The sequence below is a fragment of the Saimiri boliviensis genome, chromosome 4, assembly GCF_048565385.1.
Source record: "Saimiri boliviensis isolate mSaiBol1 chromosome 4, mSaiBol1.pri, whole genome shotgun sequence".
Classification (NCBI taxonomy): Eukaryota; Metazoa; Chordata; class Mammalia; order Primates; family Cebidae; genus Saimiri; species Saimiri boliviensis.
Genome location: NC_133452.1, coordinates 44,501,220 through 44,517,800, shown reverse-complemented (window position 1 = coordinate 44,517,800; position 16,581 = coordinate 44,501,220). Strand labels below are relative to the sequence as shown.

At 33.4% G+C, this 16,581-nt stretch overlaps 1 protein-coding gene across 2 annotated transcripts in view; it reads left to right on the top strand.

Annotated features, from left to right (window-relative positions):
- The window catches only part of RNF217 (ring finger protein 217), a 129,606-nt gene extending 113,569 nt beyond the window's left edge, over positions 1-16,037 (top strand). Inside the window, exons 5-8 of one of the 2 annotated variants that reach the window (XM_074397518.1) lie at positions 3,140-3,211; positions 4,634-4,693; positions 7,659-7,718; positions 11,081-16,037. In XM_074397518.1, the coding sequence (XP_074253619.1) occupies positions 3,140-3,211; positions 4,634-4,693; positions 7,659-7,718; positions 11,081-11,373 (485 nt within the window). In that variant the 3' untranslated portion in view covers positions 11,374-16,037. Of the gene's footprint in view, positions 1-3,139; positions 3,212-4,633; positions 7,420-7,658; positions 7,719-11,080 lie in introns of those variants that run through there. The other variant, XM_003932377.4, reaches the window with a different exon arrangement.
- The last annotated feature ends 544 nt before the right edge of the window (positions 16,038-16,581 follow it).

Below are 16,581 nucleotides of genomic sequence, written 5' to 3'. Positions count from 1 at the left end.
GGCTGAGCAGTCCAAGATCCAGTGGCTGTATTTGGTGAGGGCCTTTGTGCTGCGTGGCTGGAGGGCAGGCAAGCACAGGAGACAGAGAGAAAATGGGAGCTGAACTTACCCTTTTGTCAGGAACCCACTCCCTTGATAACCAACACACTACCATTGTAGTGGTATTAATCCATTCATAAGGGCTCTGATCTCAAGACCTAATCACCTCTTACAGGCCCAACCTCCCAGCCTCCTTTCTGGCCTGTCTTTTGTGGGTACACTTGCATGTGTGTACATAAAATCGCATCAGGTTAAACCTGACAAAGGAGGGAGCAGCTGGCTTGAAGATAAACTCTCATCCACATGTATTTTCCCCATCCCAAGCACAGCTGCCTCTGTTATTGGACCAAATCTACAAGTAAAGTGGTCCTACCTCCCCATCCCCACAAAAAGCAGGAAAAGTAATTTTGTGATTTGTAAAGTTACATACTCCCTGCCATTTCAGAGAGAAGATGGAGTATAGGAAAGCACTCGCACCTACTGTCCTTGTGTGATTTAACCTAACTTGCTGCCTCAGTCTTGGAATACAGCCTCATGTGGTCCTTGGCCAGAGGCAGAGAAAGGGACTTCATCTCTCTCACAGCTGAAGCAGCTGAAGGGTGGGAAATATGGTCTTCATTCCGTGTAACCATGTGCCCAGCTAGAGATCAAATGTTCTGCTCCTATATTATAAGGGAGAAGAGAGATTTGGGGATGATTAGTCTGACACAGGGGCATCTCCACAGTGGCAGGTGGGTAGATTATTAAAGGAATGGTACTGGGCATAAAAGTGGCCGAGGAGAAATTTTAAATTCTCATATTACTCCATACAAAAATTCTAAGTTTTAAGTCATATAATCTTAAAGACTAGGTCTTCAATTGATTTCTAGATGACAATTAATTTATATAAACAAAAGCAATGGAGCCTTCTCCAGAAACAAATACTCAATTTAAAAAAAATCATAAGCCTGGGGCCAGAATTGAAGAAATACAAGTAGCCAATACATATGGTCAGAAATATTCAGTGTTATTAGCTGTCACAGAAATGTAAGTCAGCATTCTCAAAATGAGATGCAAACTCATCATTAGTTAGCAGATGTTTAATCAAGTTAATAATACTCACTTTCATACTTACTGAATTGAAAATTTTGGACAATTCTTTTTGCAAAGAAATTTGATACTAATGTGAAGTGCATTTTAAAACATTAAAATCTAGATAGACTGAAAATGGTTGATGTGCAAGTATAATTTAAAATAGTAAAAAAGGAACGAAAAGGTATAGGAAAACTTAAATAAAATATGATGTATGGATATGATAGAATATTATTTTAACAATTGAAAATGATGTTTTAAAGCAGTGTTACTAATTTAGGAATAAGGGATAGTATGCTTAGTCCCTTAAGACGGTTTCAAAAGTAGATGTAAACATGTTTTGAACATGGATTGCATAATTGGAGTAAGTTTATTTCCTATCTGATTTCTTGAATTCTGTGATGTTTGAGAGGAAAAGGAAAATCAATGCTGTTACTTTGTAGTCATGTTTTATTAGTATTAGAAAAATGTACTGATAATTATTTAAAAAGGAAATATGAATGAACAGACTGATCTATATGCAAAGGAGAAAAACACATTCTTTTAAAATACATGTGCTTTTATATCCTAAACTCTTAAGCATCACTTTAAGAGTGCACTAAACATAATTGTTCAGTGGGACTTATTACGTACTTGGATTCTGTCATTGGTGAAAAATATAAACAAAATTCATGTCTAGACATACTACTAATTGAATGGAGATGTTTTTAAATTAGAAATTTAAAACAGTATTGTATACCTGTATGGTCATCTGGTTCCAAAGATCATTCTTTAAGAATAAAAAAGTTACTTTGTTTTGAGAAACTTCCAACAAATGGCTGTATTATGTTTCTTTTTTTTTAAATGTAACTGGTTATTCTAAATTACTGTCCTTAATTTATAGAATGGTGCTACTGTTTCATTCTTAAATTGCAATATGAGTCTACTGCAGAGTTTCTGTTTCTCATCTCTTGTTGCATTTGAGTTGTGCAGCTGTGAAGCTGTGTTATATCCTTAAGGCAGGCGTCCCCAAACGACACTACGGGCCGCATGCGGCCCCCTGAGGCCATTTATCCGGCCCCCCCGCCGCACTTCAGGAAGGGGCACCTCTTTCATTGGTGGTCAGTGAAAGGAGCACAGTATGTGGTGGCCCTCCAACGGTCTGAGGGACAGTGAACTGGCCCCCTGTGTAAAAAGTTTGGGGATGCCTGCCTTAAGGTTTACAATACAATAGCAACATGTTATTTATTATTGCTCTTTTTTGTGGCTGTGTCTTTCAAAGTCAGTGGGATTGTGATGGTGGACTCTGCCATGTATACTTATGAGAAGAGTTTATCATCACTGCTTAATGATTTATTTAGAAAATAAAATGCTGGTTAATACCACTTGACATCCTTACCAGCACTTACCCTTCTTATTTTATAAGTGCTTCCTTTTTCAATTTGTTAAAATGATTTACTTGAGTGTCTTTCAACGTATTGTATATATATTAGTAGCTTACTCTAACATCTTAAAATGTCCCATTTGTAGTTCAGTCTGGTAGGCATTCATATCATTAGTTTTCTTTGGACCCAGGATGTAAACAAACCACTTCTTTAGGTGTGGGCTTGAACAGAAGCCCTCTATAGGGCCTAGCAGCTCTCCATGTTGTAAGATAACTGGGTTTTCTCCTACCAACTCAAAATGCACAGCTTAATCTTTTAGCATTGCAAGCATTGAAAATGGAAAGGATCTTAAGGAAAAGCACAAAGATGAATTGTCCGGGTAGAACGCAGTGAGCCAGATGTTTTGGAATGTTTTTGGTTGGGAAGGATAAGTGATTTATGAGATGTTTGGTGCATGTGCTCAGGACTTTGGTGAAGTTACTAAACTTACATGTGTATATCTGTTCTATACCTAATACTGATACATTTCTTAGATATATACAGCCTTAAATGTAATCAGACTACTTAAAAAATAATACATACTGTGCTATTTAAAAAGCATCACTGTTATTATGTGGCAAGTTAGTTTTGAGACTCCTGAAATTATTTTGCCTTTTGTTTTCCAGCTGGAAAATTATTCATTGCACCTCTAATTATGGTTTTGGGATTGGCACTAGGGGCCATAGCAGTTGTAATCGGTAAGAAATATTTCATGTACCTGAGATTAGAATTTTCTGAGGGCCATAGGGAGAATATGAGTGTAAATGTAATAATACAAATCAATTACTAAGTGGACATAATTTCTATTATATGCCTCCTTTAGATAGATTACCAGAATATCATTTAAAAGATCAAAGGAGCGTGTTTCCTGTAGGATGTGTTAGTATGAATTTTTCAGTCTATGACCACTCTGAGTTACGTATCTTATAAAGCATTATTAACCCTTTTATGATACAAAGTTAATAGAATTAGTATCTTAGGGAAGGAGGCAAGTGGAATAGAATCCAAATTTTCTAATTCTGAGTTCAGGTTGAAGCACCAAGGAAAAGAAGTTCTGGTTCACCCTATGTGTTTGGTTTGGTCCAGTAAAAGATGCCATGGATAAAATCAGGTAATGTCAGTGTGCACAGGAGCATATACCCAGCATACACTTGAGCACTGACAAATAGAAAACCTTGCAGTGATTTGCACAGTTTTATTTATGCAAGTATATTAAAATATGTATTTTAAAGCAGTGGTTTTCAGACTGTAGCATGCTTTAGGAATATGCTGGAGGGCTGGATAAAACCCAGATTGCTGGTTTCTATCTGCAGTTTCTGACTCAGTATGGGAGAAAGGTCCATGGATTTTTATTTTTAAAAAGTTCCCAGGTGATTCTTATGCAGCTGGTTCAGGGGCCATATGCTGAGAACTATTGCTTTAATAATTTTAAACTAAATGCTGTAGATAAAGTCTGCTTTGGTCATTGTTCCATATTCTAGATGGATTTTTTTTTTTTGCTAAATAAAATTATTTTCATATGTCAACTTGTGTTTAGCAATTAATACATGTGCAGGACAGATAGAATTGTAAAGTATCTGGCATTTAAGTTCTTGCATATGAGTTAGGACATTATGAAATAGATAGTATTATCTATATTATTCAGTTGAGGAAATATTATTATCTTTATTATACAGTTGAGGAAATAAAGCCTTACTAGGACCTCATAAGTGGTAGAACCAAGACTCAAACTTAACATTTGGCTCCACAGCCTGTGTTGTTAAGTAATATGCTATACTGCCTGAAACAAGTGTGACTGTCATAGTGTGCAAATGATATGACTGTGGACAGTAAAGAAGATTCAAACCAAAGGTTTGATATTTTGATAGAAATCATTATTCCAATTTAAACTGGCATCACCGAGGGTGTTAAAAGGGGAGAAAAGCTAAAGAGAAATATTAAAGAATTATTAATTAAAGAATTAAAGAAAAATATTAAAGAATTTTGTAGAAGTAGATACATTTCATAGCATAGATGTCTTCTCTTTTCATGTTCATACATTGCAAATAAATGAGAACATTTTAAAATAGGAAAACCTAAATGTCTTCATCCTAACTAACTTTAATTTTTTTTATCCCTAGGTTTATTTGTATTTCCTATCTATTGCCTTTGTAAAAAACAGAGGAAACGATCACGGACAGGTATGCACTGGTAAAATGCAGTTGATTTCATCCAAATAAGCTGGTTTGAGTAGGAGTGATATAGAATGGTACACCCATCTGTGAGTCACATCTTGAAAAATACTGAGAGGAACCTTCTACCATCTCATCTCCCAGTGATTCTCCGTGGGCCATAATGCCTCTAGCTATGGTGCACTCCCAACATGGTATCCTGTCCTTTCCCTAAACAAATTGCTGCTGCTTTTAAAAAATGGTCACTTTCATAAACTATAAACATCTATATCATAACTCTGCCCTTTGTGGTTCTTGGAAGAAGATACTTTAGGAACAGTTATCCTCAGAATTCTTCTGAGCACGCCTCTTCTGAGAATTGCTTGGACTGTCTTTGAACTCTGCACCTCCTTCCAGGCCATCTTGTGAGACTTGGTATGAATAGCTGAAGTCCCATCTGTACCAACAAGCAAGGCCACTTTTCAGAAGATAAGAGTTCACTGAATGCACCTATTATAATCTGTGGCCCAAGCAGTATAATTCCTTTATCCATCAAATGTTAAAAGCCTCAATGTCCAAAAGGGAATGAATGAAAGTAAATTAATGAGAAGAATACTAAGTTACTGAAGTGTATATGTGTAGAGGTGTGAATGTGTGTGTATATATAAATATGTATTAAAACTAGGCCTAATAACCTTGTATTTATCCAGTTCCATACCGCTACACTATTTTTCCACATTTTCATAGACCTATTGAAAGATGATGGTTCCTTTGTGGACGTAATTTGGCAATGTATTGAATTAAAGTCAATGTAGACAACAGGCTATTTCGATGCTGACCTTTTCTATTTCTTGCTCTTTCTTTTTGTCACACACACACAGAAATTTGTGCAACATCACCCCAAGGAGTATTAAGCTTTGTAAACTGACAAAACTGGCTGCTTTTAGGAAATTTTCAAGACCCGAATATTCAGTCTTTTTAAAATGTATTTTGGAATAGATGCTTCACTCTATAGATAGATCCTTCACATGGGGATTATTTAATCCAAAAAACAAGTTTGCTATAGAGAACTGCTTAAGCCTTTTTAAAAAAAAATCCTATTCTGCTAATTTTTTCTGCTTTTAGGAAATTTTCAAGACCCAAATATTCAGTCTTTTTAAAATGTATTTTGGAATAGATGCTTCACTCTATAGATAGATCCTTCACATGGGGATTATTTAATCCAAAAAACAAGTTTGCTATAAAGAACTGCTTAAGCCTTTTTTAAAAAAAATCCTGTTCTGCTAATTTTTCACCCAACTTACAATTATAGATAATTCTGCTTTAGGTCAAGGTCTTACATCATTTAATATCCTAACCCTGTTCTCTCTTGTCTCCTCCTCTCTTTTTTATTTGTTCCCAAGGTTTTTCATAAAAAACAATACAAGTTTTGAAAGATTTTTTTCTTAACTGCTCAAACATGTATATTTTTTTGGTGTCCTCTTATGGAGGAGTTAGTTTGAAAACTTTTATGTTTATCAGTTTATCTGAAATATCAACTGCTTTTAGAGAAGGAAACAAAAAAGTGAAGGAAATATTTTCAGCAAGTTTTTTTCAACCTACGAAAGCTTTAAAAATAAGAAATGGACAAGTAACTAGACTATGATATGCCTTTGTTTTCATCACAGAAGTTAATCAGCAGACAGGAAAAAAAGACTCCTAAAAAGCCTAAAGCTCCTAATTGTCTCAAAATTCTTAAAATTAGCCATTTGTCTTAGATGTACATTTATTTGTTGGCAACCCTGTCTGATTTGAAATAGATGATATGATAAAACATGCATTAACATGAGTAATCTGTTTTTGTTGGCCTCCAGAGTGTAAGAAAATTTATTTTTGTTTTACATAAAGTAAAGTTTACCTGCTTGAATAACAAGCCAGTATGCTTTCACTCTTTCTAAATAACATGGAATCTCTGTACTACAGCTTCTGGAAGTTGTCTATTTCCAGTAAGAAGAGTGTGTGACACTTATGGTTTGTGAATAACATCTTTTTAAAGCATAATATTATACAAGAAAAAAGTGATGCTCTGGTTTCACAAATTTATCTTTTAATTCATCCATCCATTCATCCATTTGACAGATATTTATTGAGTGCCTGTTTTAGGTGTTCTAGTATTAAGACTGAAAGAAGGAGAATTTCTAGCCTGTCATAAGAGTACTTAGGCTTTGTAAATTCATCTTTCCTGAACTTAGGCATTAGTGTGGCAATATGTGAATATGATGAACTCTAAACCTAGCTGATCTGTATATGTATGATGTATATATATGTATGGTATATATGAAATATTCCCACAACTGCATATGAACGCATATGCCATATATGTATGTACCAACTGGCTGAATAACATACTCTTTGGTCTTGGATAATCTATATTCTAGGTTATGTGTCTGTTATCTTTGGCCTACTCAGGGATTTTTATTTCTTTTTTTAAATAACTTATCTTTTGGACATATTTTTATATTATTTGGAAAACTTTCCAATATTCCATTTACAAAGTGATTTTCAGTGAAGGCTATTTCATCAATGCTTGAAATAGTGTGCACTGTGTTGCACAGGCTTTTCATTTTTCTATTGAGTAGATATTTTTAAATTAACATATACATTTTTATATTAGGTGATATATATTAGGCCTTTCCCTGCTGGTAACTTAAAATGATTATTTGTGAATTTTTTACTAAGTTCCATCAAGATCTCAAAAAGAGAGAAGAAAATTAAAAGTATTATTTATATGTCAGTGCCAACTTTGAAGGTAAAACAATAGTAGTAACTTTTGGGAGAAATTCTAAAAACTACTTTAAAAAAGAAGCATGCACATAAAATAAATGTCTTTCTATCCAAGGCTTGTCATTTTTATATGCTTTTATTGTAAATTTAATATATACTACTTTAAAAAATTGAACCATACAGAATTTATAAAATACAATTTTCTCTGCTCACCCCACCCCTTGTTTTCTAGGGGTAACCACTGTTAATGGTTTATTATGTGTCCTTGCAGGCACTTTCTACAAATATACAAGTAAGTGTGTTTGTGTATGTGTCTGTGTGTTTATTCATTTTATACAAATAGAAAAATATTCTTACTGTGCTGTGACTGTCATTTTATTATATATCAATAGATACCTTTCCATAAGAGTTTAAATAGATTTACCTCATTTTTTAAAATAAATTACTGCGTAATCCATTGGAGGGGTATACTTTAATTTATTGAATTAGTCCCCTGTTGAATGGACTACAAGATTATTTTCACTTCTCTGTTACAAAGAAAGTGAGGACCCTTTGGCATGTATTTTTGTCACCTTGAGTGAACATATCCATAAGATTGTACATTTGTTTTTTACAAGATCTTTGTAATAAACATTTTAATGTAATTTCAGGAGATTAGGTCACAGAATAATATGGGACCCTTTTTTGAATAAAAAGAAAGATTGTACAGGAGTGCATAATTTTTAAAGAAAATCATCGTTTGAAGGATAATTTCCTTTCTACCTGATTAGCCAAACAAATACCTTGCCAAAACTTACAGGAGGAAATCTTTTTCCAATAAAATAAAATTTGAGGAGATGTCTGTCAGATAATGTGAGAAAGATGAATTGACTTTTAGATTGCCTCATTTTAAAATTTGAGGGATTTAAATAAAATACTTGAGCCAAATTGGTGATACTTGTCACATTTTTAATAACACTGTCCATTTTTGTGTATGTTGCTTGACAGAGGAACTTAATTATGCCATTGTGAAAAGTAGGAAAGAATATGTCAGCAATTGTAAATGCCCGCAACAATTCCCAGAAAAATAAATTAGATCATGTACGATTTAGTGATTTGATGGGATAATTATAAATTATGGAATAATTTATATATGTGGAGTAAGAAGAGAGGAGTCAAACCTTTTGGTACAAGCCACATCATGTTGCCACCACCTTGATTTTTCTCGTAGGTGCTATTGTAGCCTAAGAGTAGAACAGATAAGAAAACAATCAAAGATAATTAAACACAAGTCAGGTTACAACATGATACCGTTCATTGTACTTTCTCTGCTGTCGTATCAAGATTCAGTGGCACTTGTCAGGAAATTCTTGTTCTGTAACATCCACTATCTCTTGAGTCCCAAGGCTCCAACTGATCCTTTATCTTTCAGTCTTACCACCCAAATATATTACCGTCTGCTCTCCTAAAATGCCTATGAATCACTGTTATCATTTCCAGTCACTGGTGCCCCTCCTCAACCTCATTTTCTCTATACCTCTGCTATTCTAACTATTCCTCTTCACTGAAAAAGAGGAGAGACAGGAGGGGCCAAAAAATTCATTCTGGCATGTGCAGATCATCAGTATTCCTTCTGACCTTTGTCAAATGAGAGCAAATCTGCCAAGACATCAATCCAGCTGCTCTCTTGTTAAATGCAATTTTTTTTTTAATGTTACACTTGTACACTGGCTGTTACATTTAGAATTATCAAAAAGTCAGTGGCCTCTAGAACCTTAATTGGCATACTTTATTAAGTACAAAAATAAATTTATGCCGAAAAACATTTTTAGATTTTAATTTTATAAGCAAGCTGCACGTAAGCCTTAATGTGAGTCTTCACATTGGATTATATTTTTATTCTTCCATGTTTGTGGCTGAAATCTTTCCTAACTATTGAAAGTGATTTTCCATGGTCTGCTTTATTGTTTTGTGTTAATATCTGTTATAAATATAGCCTTAAAACTTCATAATGCACTTTAAAATACTTGTGCCATTTAAATAATGATAATTAAAGCAATCAATGCATACATTTCAATGGAGACAGTATACAAAGTTAAAGCAACTGACACATGTATTTCAATGGAGACAGTAGGATAAGAGTATTAGCAAATAGGTGTCATCTCTTTAAATTTGGGAGGAATCAGAAGCTAAAGATTTAAAACAAGTAAAACATACCTGAAGAAAAGTAGCAATTTCGGAAATTATAGTAATCCTGGAAATTGGATATCAGGACCTCAAACATACCAAATAATAATAAAGTGTTACCTAATAATCTAATTGGAATTTTTTTTAAATATTAAGTTAATTTCTAGTGAAAGTTTTAACTGCAATTCTGTAATTCATGAGTTATTTAAAAGAAATCTCCCTGGCTAAAAATTCGATCAATCAGAACTATGAGTTTTGTATACCAATCCCAAGTTTAAGCATATTTTGCATTTAAAGTTATAATTATGACACTGTTCACCTAATATGGAAAATAAGTTACAAAATTCTTTTCTTTTTTTGGAACGGGGTCGGGGTGGTCTCTCCTTGTTGCCCAAGCTGGTCTCGAACTCTTGGGCTCAAGCGATCCTCCCTCCTCTGCCTCTGGGATAGCTGGGATTACAAGCATGCTCCTACTGTGCCTGTCTTCAAAGTCACATTGTGAATTTGTATAGCCACAATTATTTCAGTTTGATAAAACTGAAATAATTTTATAGTAGCATTAAAGTATCATCAGAACAAAATCAGAGTTCCAAAATTCGGTGAGTATTGTAGAATTGTGAAATGTTACCTTTTGGATGCAAACCAATCATACAGACCTTTAAGAGAGAATTGCAGTGGGACTCCTTTATAACTGTGATTTTGAAAATAGAACAAATACACATTTCATAGCCAAACATTGTGTGGGACTTCTATTGTTATTATTTGTAAGGCTGAAACTCTAATTGACTTCATCCAAATCCAAGAAACAGAGAGTCACAGTAGTGTGAGACTATTCTCAATGCTTCTTTAGAGCATTAACTGAAGCTTTACTATATCACATACCTTACAAATCCCTATACATATTCCCAATTTTAAAAGAATGTAATTATGCACGTTACATGCCATATATATATATTTTTTTGGCTAAAGAAGTGACTTTTGAGAATAACAATAATGATTGTAAAAGGCAATAAATTATATTATTTGAATACACAAAATAATACCACTGCTTTTTTTGTCACTTCCTTTTTTCTTCTAAAAAGTTTCATTTGGTGTATCTAACTTTGTTTCACTTAAATTATTCAGACTTGCTAACATAGAAAATACTTTTTTTCAATTCTGTGCTACATTGTGCCACTCTATTCCATCATTAATACTAAATGACTTTCCTTGTGAAATGATACCCACGTACTTCAACATCAAGCTCCTTTTTCTCTTGCATTTCCTAATTACCTTGGTTTTTGCCTCTGCAGTCTTCTTTCCATCTTGGCCAAGTGTTGGGATAAATTCTGTCTCACCCACCCATAACTACTTTCACTGTAATGAAGTGAATTCAACTGAAAGCACTCCAGAATTTAGCTCTGATAGTGAGCATGATATACCTTGGCTTATTTTATCTGTAGACGGAAATGTATCAGGAGTGCCTGGAACACTTTTCTCTCTTGATAGGAGCTGGAGAACACTGCCTAGCCCTCTGCCAAGAAGTAAGTCAAGCAAATGAAGATACCAGTTGGATGAGAGGGCCTAATAATACTCTAAAACCAAGCTTCAGAAATTGCTTCATGACTGTTGTAAGATCACTATTGTGTTTGCATATTAGTTGGATAGAAAGCATATGTGGACATTCACCCAACCTGACCCCAGGTCATTCTTTATTCAAAAAGGGTTCCAGCTATGGTTTATGGTCTTCGTTTAGTAAAAAGTCCTTCAACTTGGACTTGGGGTGGATTTATTTAGTATAGCATTTGTATATAAGATTCAGTCATGGATTCATACTCTGTGAACGTTGTTAGATTTTTGATATTCTAAAGTAGATCACATTGAATGTAACTGATATTAGCCCTATTTTAGAGAAAACATTTGTCATTTGCAAGTGTTTGACTTTTTCATTGATATGATTTAGATATAAGTCACAGTCAAGATATTTATTATAAATTCAATACATAACAGAAAATTACAAGGGAGAGACAGACTGGAGTGTTAAAGGGCTCCAGAAATTGCCAAAATGTCCTTTTAGATTCTTGTGGCTGGCAAGCTATGCTGTCATTGGTTCTCTGCAAAGTTGTGATATATTCGCCTCATCATCTCCCAGTATAGGAAATACTCTTAGTGATCCAATCAAATGATGAAAAATCGCATTTTTATGGACGTATTACTTCTTCCGTGTCCCAATATATTTTTAGAGTTTTAAGCTGCTAGTATCTAAATATTTGATATAAATATCTAAATTCTTTCAGTTTATAGAAAATTAGGCTGCTTTATGTCTCTTTATAATGAAAGTTCTAAAGTATCATAATTTCATTATCAGCTGACAACAAACTCATCTAAGACCTACTTTTTTAAGTGTCATATGGCAACTCCTCAGTAGCTTACTTTTATGATTTGATTATTTTCATCACAATTACAGTCCTCTAGATGGTATTTTAAAAAGTAGAACAACCTTATGTTTCACATGACACAGAATAATAATTAGTCTATATATATATATAACCATTTACCTTGACAAGGACAATCTGTTACAGATTTTTAATTTGAAAATTAATTGATAATTTTGTTGCTTTTAGAAGCAATTATTAACATAATAGCTAGCAAATTCTGAGAGATGACAGAAATGATTTTCTATAGACGGAACACTACAGTTATGTTAAAATGTTAACAAAGAACTAGTTGCTTTGATTTTTGACAAAAATTATAAGGCATTTTAATGAAAAAATATATATCAATGTATATCTATTTCAAAACTGTGGGACAATTAAATTATACATTCTTATCCTAAATAGAGTAAAATATTATAGAGAAAAACATTTGGATGTTTAATCTGTTATTACTGTATGTTAAGAAATTACAGTTCTAAGGAATTATTACCATCTTCTATTTAAATATCAGAATAGATTCCATTTTAATTATATTCTCCTTAACAGAAAATTAAAGAAATTTATTGATCATTAGATGAATAGTAATTTGTGCCAAATCTTTATTTCATTATATTGCATATTTTTTAGTTTTCTATAAAATTTGCCACCGTTTTCCAAATAATGTACGTCATATTTTTCATGTTTAAAATGGGCCTGGTTGAAAAGAGAGTCCTTTGATTTTTTCTTAACAATACTAGAAAATATTTACACAACCTTATTTTTTAACTTTTTCTTCATTTTATTAGTTTTGTGAATCACAAAACTATGTGGAAGAAATCCTCCTGAATATATTTTATGAAATAGAGAGATAGAGGAAAATTTTTTATATTAGACAATATTGATATGCAGAAATCTCTCAAAAGAAATTGCAAAGGAAACATTCTGTTGAGGTGAAATGTTGGGAAATAAGGAGTATCTTAAAAACCTAATTTTTACATTTTTTGGAGCAATCAACTTCTTATTTCCAAGTGATTATTTCATGCTATTGGTTCCATGAATTGTGTTTTTAGCATAGTATGTACTTTTCTATCATGTTAGCATTTATACTTTAATTACTGAAAATAAAAGAAGTTGGTGAATAAAAGCCAGGGAAACTGTGTTTGTTCTTATTTTCCAGTAGCACTAATGTGTAATCCCTTTAACCTTCCATATGGTGCTTTGTGTGATAAGTATATAACATTTATATGTTATTAGTGCCTTATTTTTTTTACTTAACTTTATCTCTTATCTAAAGAGCCATATATTTTTTGTGAGTATTTTTTGGTCCCTCTATTTAAAGTGCTAAGGAGACAGTGTATCTTTAGGGATGTATATAGGCTGCATTTGCTACTTTAATCTACTGTATTCTCTCTAGAACAGCAGGTTAGCCAATGCCTTTTTCTTAAATTTATTGTTCATTTTTAAGCTAATCTATAAAAGTGGATATTAAACACCAGAAATTAAAGCCATTAAAATTGAACTGTACTTTAAAACCATTTAAAAAATGCAAATTAAGTTTAGAACAGGAGTTGAAATGGCTCTCAGTTTTAAGTCTAGCTCCAATTAGGACAAAATTACTTTACAAAAAGCATTAAAAATAAAAGTAACTGTATGGTACTTCAGGAATTTGAGCAATTCCTTACAACTTACTCTTGGCAATATTTTATCAGTAATACACTTTTTTAAAGATGTTGGAGAACCATGGCATCTGCTATGTACATGTTATTCATTCCCAGTGAGCTTTATCAACATCAAGCCATTTTGTATAATATTTTGCTCTTCTTGATATGTGCCTTTTGTTTTAGCTTTATAAAAAAATGCTGATTTTGTTATATCTTTATGTATCATAATATATAATTCCATTTTTCCTGATGAATGTATGTTGAATAATTAAAATCCATGTGCTTAGAAAAGACAAAGACAGGTTGTATATGCAGATATGTGTAAATATTTGAGGAAGAAAAAAAAAAGGAAAAGAAAACCTTCCTGCCAACATGTAGGTCCTGCTGGACAGGACCTGGAAATTAAGAAGTTTTTCTGTTTGTTTTTTTTATTTTGTTTTGTTTTGTTTTGTTATGCAGTGAAATTTAAAAATCTATTACCTCAAGAATTTTCAGTCAATGTGCAAATGTACTGCTCTTTCTTAGCAAGAACAATCTCATCTACTGCTGGCAGTAAAAGTAACCCATGTGTCACATCACACAAATTTTAGGGACGAGTCTTTCAAAAGACGGACACCTTGTAATATTTCAGAGTCTAATTTTGGACTTTTCTTAATGTTCCAATGACATTTTATTGTGGTTGGGCTTTTGTAAAAAATTACTTTTTGGTTGGTTGTTTTAGAATGGAAGGGTAATCTTAATTATGAAATCAGATTGCATGGAAGAATATAGAGACACACAAATGAAACAAAAATCGTTTTCAAACTATTTTGATGGTGATTGTATGAGCTATTGTATGGATTACTGTGGAGTGCTGTTTACCGCATGATGTGTGCAATACATCGTGCAATGTCATTTAGCAATGTGTAATAAAAGTTTTTAAAAGAGAAAATTCTTATCTTTTCTTCCAATAGATTTGGATTTTTAAAAAAGTAAAAGGTAAAATTTGACAGCAACAAAACTATTGTACCTAGAGTTACTGGAGTAATTTTTACATTGGATGTAAAGCAGAAATGAACAGAAATTCAAGGGTGTGCTTTTGGGAAGGCGGATTGTGTTGTGTTGCTGTGGCGTGTTTTGGGGAAAGAGCACAGAATAGTGAAGATCAATAGTGCAAACATTCTGCATGACGCATGAAAAAGGAAATAGTGTGGAAGTAAGAGATTGGCTTAGGGTGGTCATTACTCTCGACCAAGGGGCCTATACAGGGGTGGGAAAAGCAGAAACCACTAAACTGCTAAAGGCAAATATGTATGCCTACTCTATAACCTAGCAATTATTTCCCTAGATCTATCTCTAATGGCCTTTGCTGACCAAAGGATAAGTACAAGAATTTTATTCAACAGTAAAAGTATTAATATATTGTGGTATATTCATACAATGGAATATTATAAAACAATTAGAATGAAAATAAATCTTTATTTTAGAAAATTACAGAGCAATTCATGCAAAAATACACTTGAATCTCACAGACATTATGTTGAGTAGATGAGGCCAAGGACAGAGTATATATTGTAGGATGACATTAAATGATGATCAAAAACAGACAAAACTGATCAATGATAATAGAAGTCAGAATAGTGGTTACCTTTGGGGTGGGTATTATTGACTGTAAGGGTAGTAAAAAAATCTTTCTACGATTGTAGAAATAGTCTGTTACTTCATGAGGGTGTTATTTAGGAGGCAGAGGCAGGTAGATCACGAGGTCAGGAGATCAAGGCCATCCTGGCTAACACGGTAAAGCCCCATCTCTACTAAAAATACAAAAAAATTAGCCAGGTGTGGTGGTGGACATCTGTAGTCCCAGGTACTCAGGAGGCTGAGGCAGGAGACTCGCTTGAACTTGGGAGCTGAGACCGCAGCACGGCACTCCAGACTGGGCAACCAGCTCAAAAAAAAAAAAAAAAAAAAAATCTGGATTGGGTGCAGTGGCTCAAATCTGTAATCCCAGCATTTTGGGAGGCCGAGGCGGGTGGATCACCTGAGGTCAGGAGTTCAAGACCAGTCTGGTCAACATAGCAAAACCCTGTCTCTACTAAAAATACAAAAGTTAGCTGGGCATGGTGGTGTGTGTGTAATCCCAGCTACTTGGGAGGCTGAGGCAGGATAATCACTTGAACCCAGGAGGCAGTGAGCCGAGACCGCACCACTGCACTCCAGCATTGGTGACAGAGCAAGACTTCACCTCTAAATAAATAAATAAATAAATAAATAAAATCTCGAATGTTACACTTCCATTTTAAAAATTAATGGAGCAAGAAATGTAATTTGAAAGATTCAGAAAATAAAAACCTCCCTTAATCCCAGATACAGAAACACATTTGACTTATATCTAACTAAATGTAAAATTAAGATACTGTTTGTTACATTTTATAATATACTGTAATGTCCTTCTTGGATCACTAAAATTTTTTGAAAACATGATATTTAACCTTTCAAATGGCATATATTTTCGCTGTTTAGTTTCCTGCTATCAGAAGACTACAGTAAAAATTCCTGAACAAAGATCTTGGGACAAACTGTTAGTAATGGACTTGTAGGGTCAAATTCTAAAAACAATTATGATACCATTTCATCTTGATGCCAATATATGTTCCTATCACAAGTTTACAAGAGTATTAATTTCATTTTCACAAAAACTATTTCATCTCTTTTTTAAAAAAATTTGTCAATTTGGCAGATTAAAAATTGCATGTAATCTTTTTAAATCAGATACACAGACACACACACACACATACACACACAGAGTGCCAAATGTGTTTTCTAAATTAACTTTTCCTTAAATCTATTTGCATTTAGTTCCTTTCATGGTAATAAGCCCTTATAATTTCCTTTGATTTTCCTATATTTCTAAGCTCCAAGCTGCTATGTACAAATACAAAAATGGCGATATCTT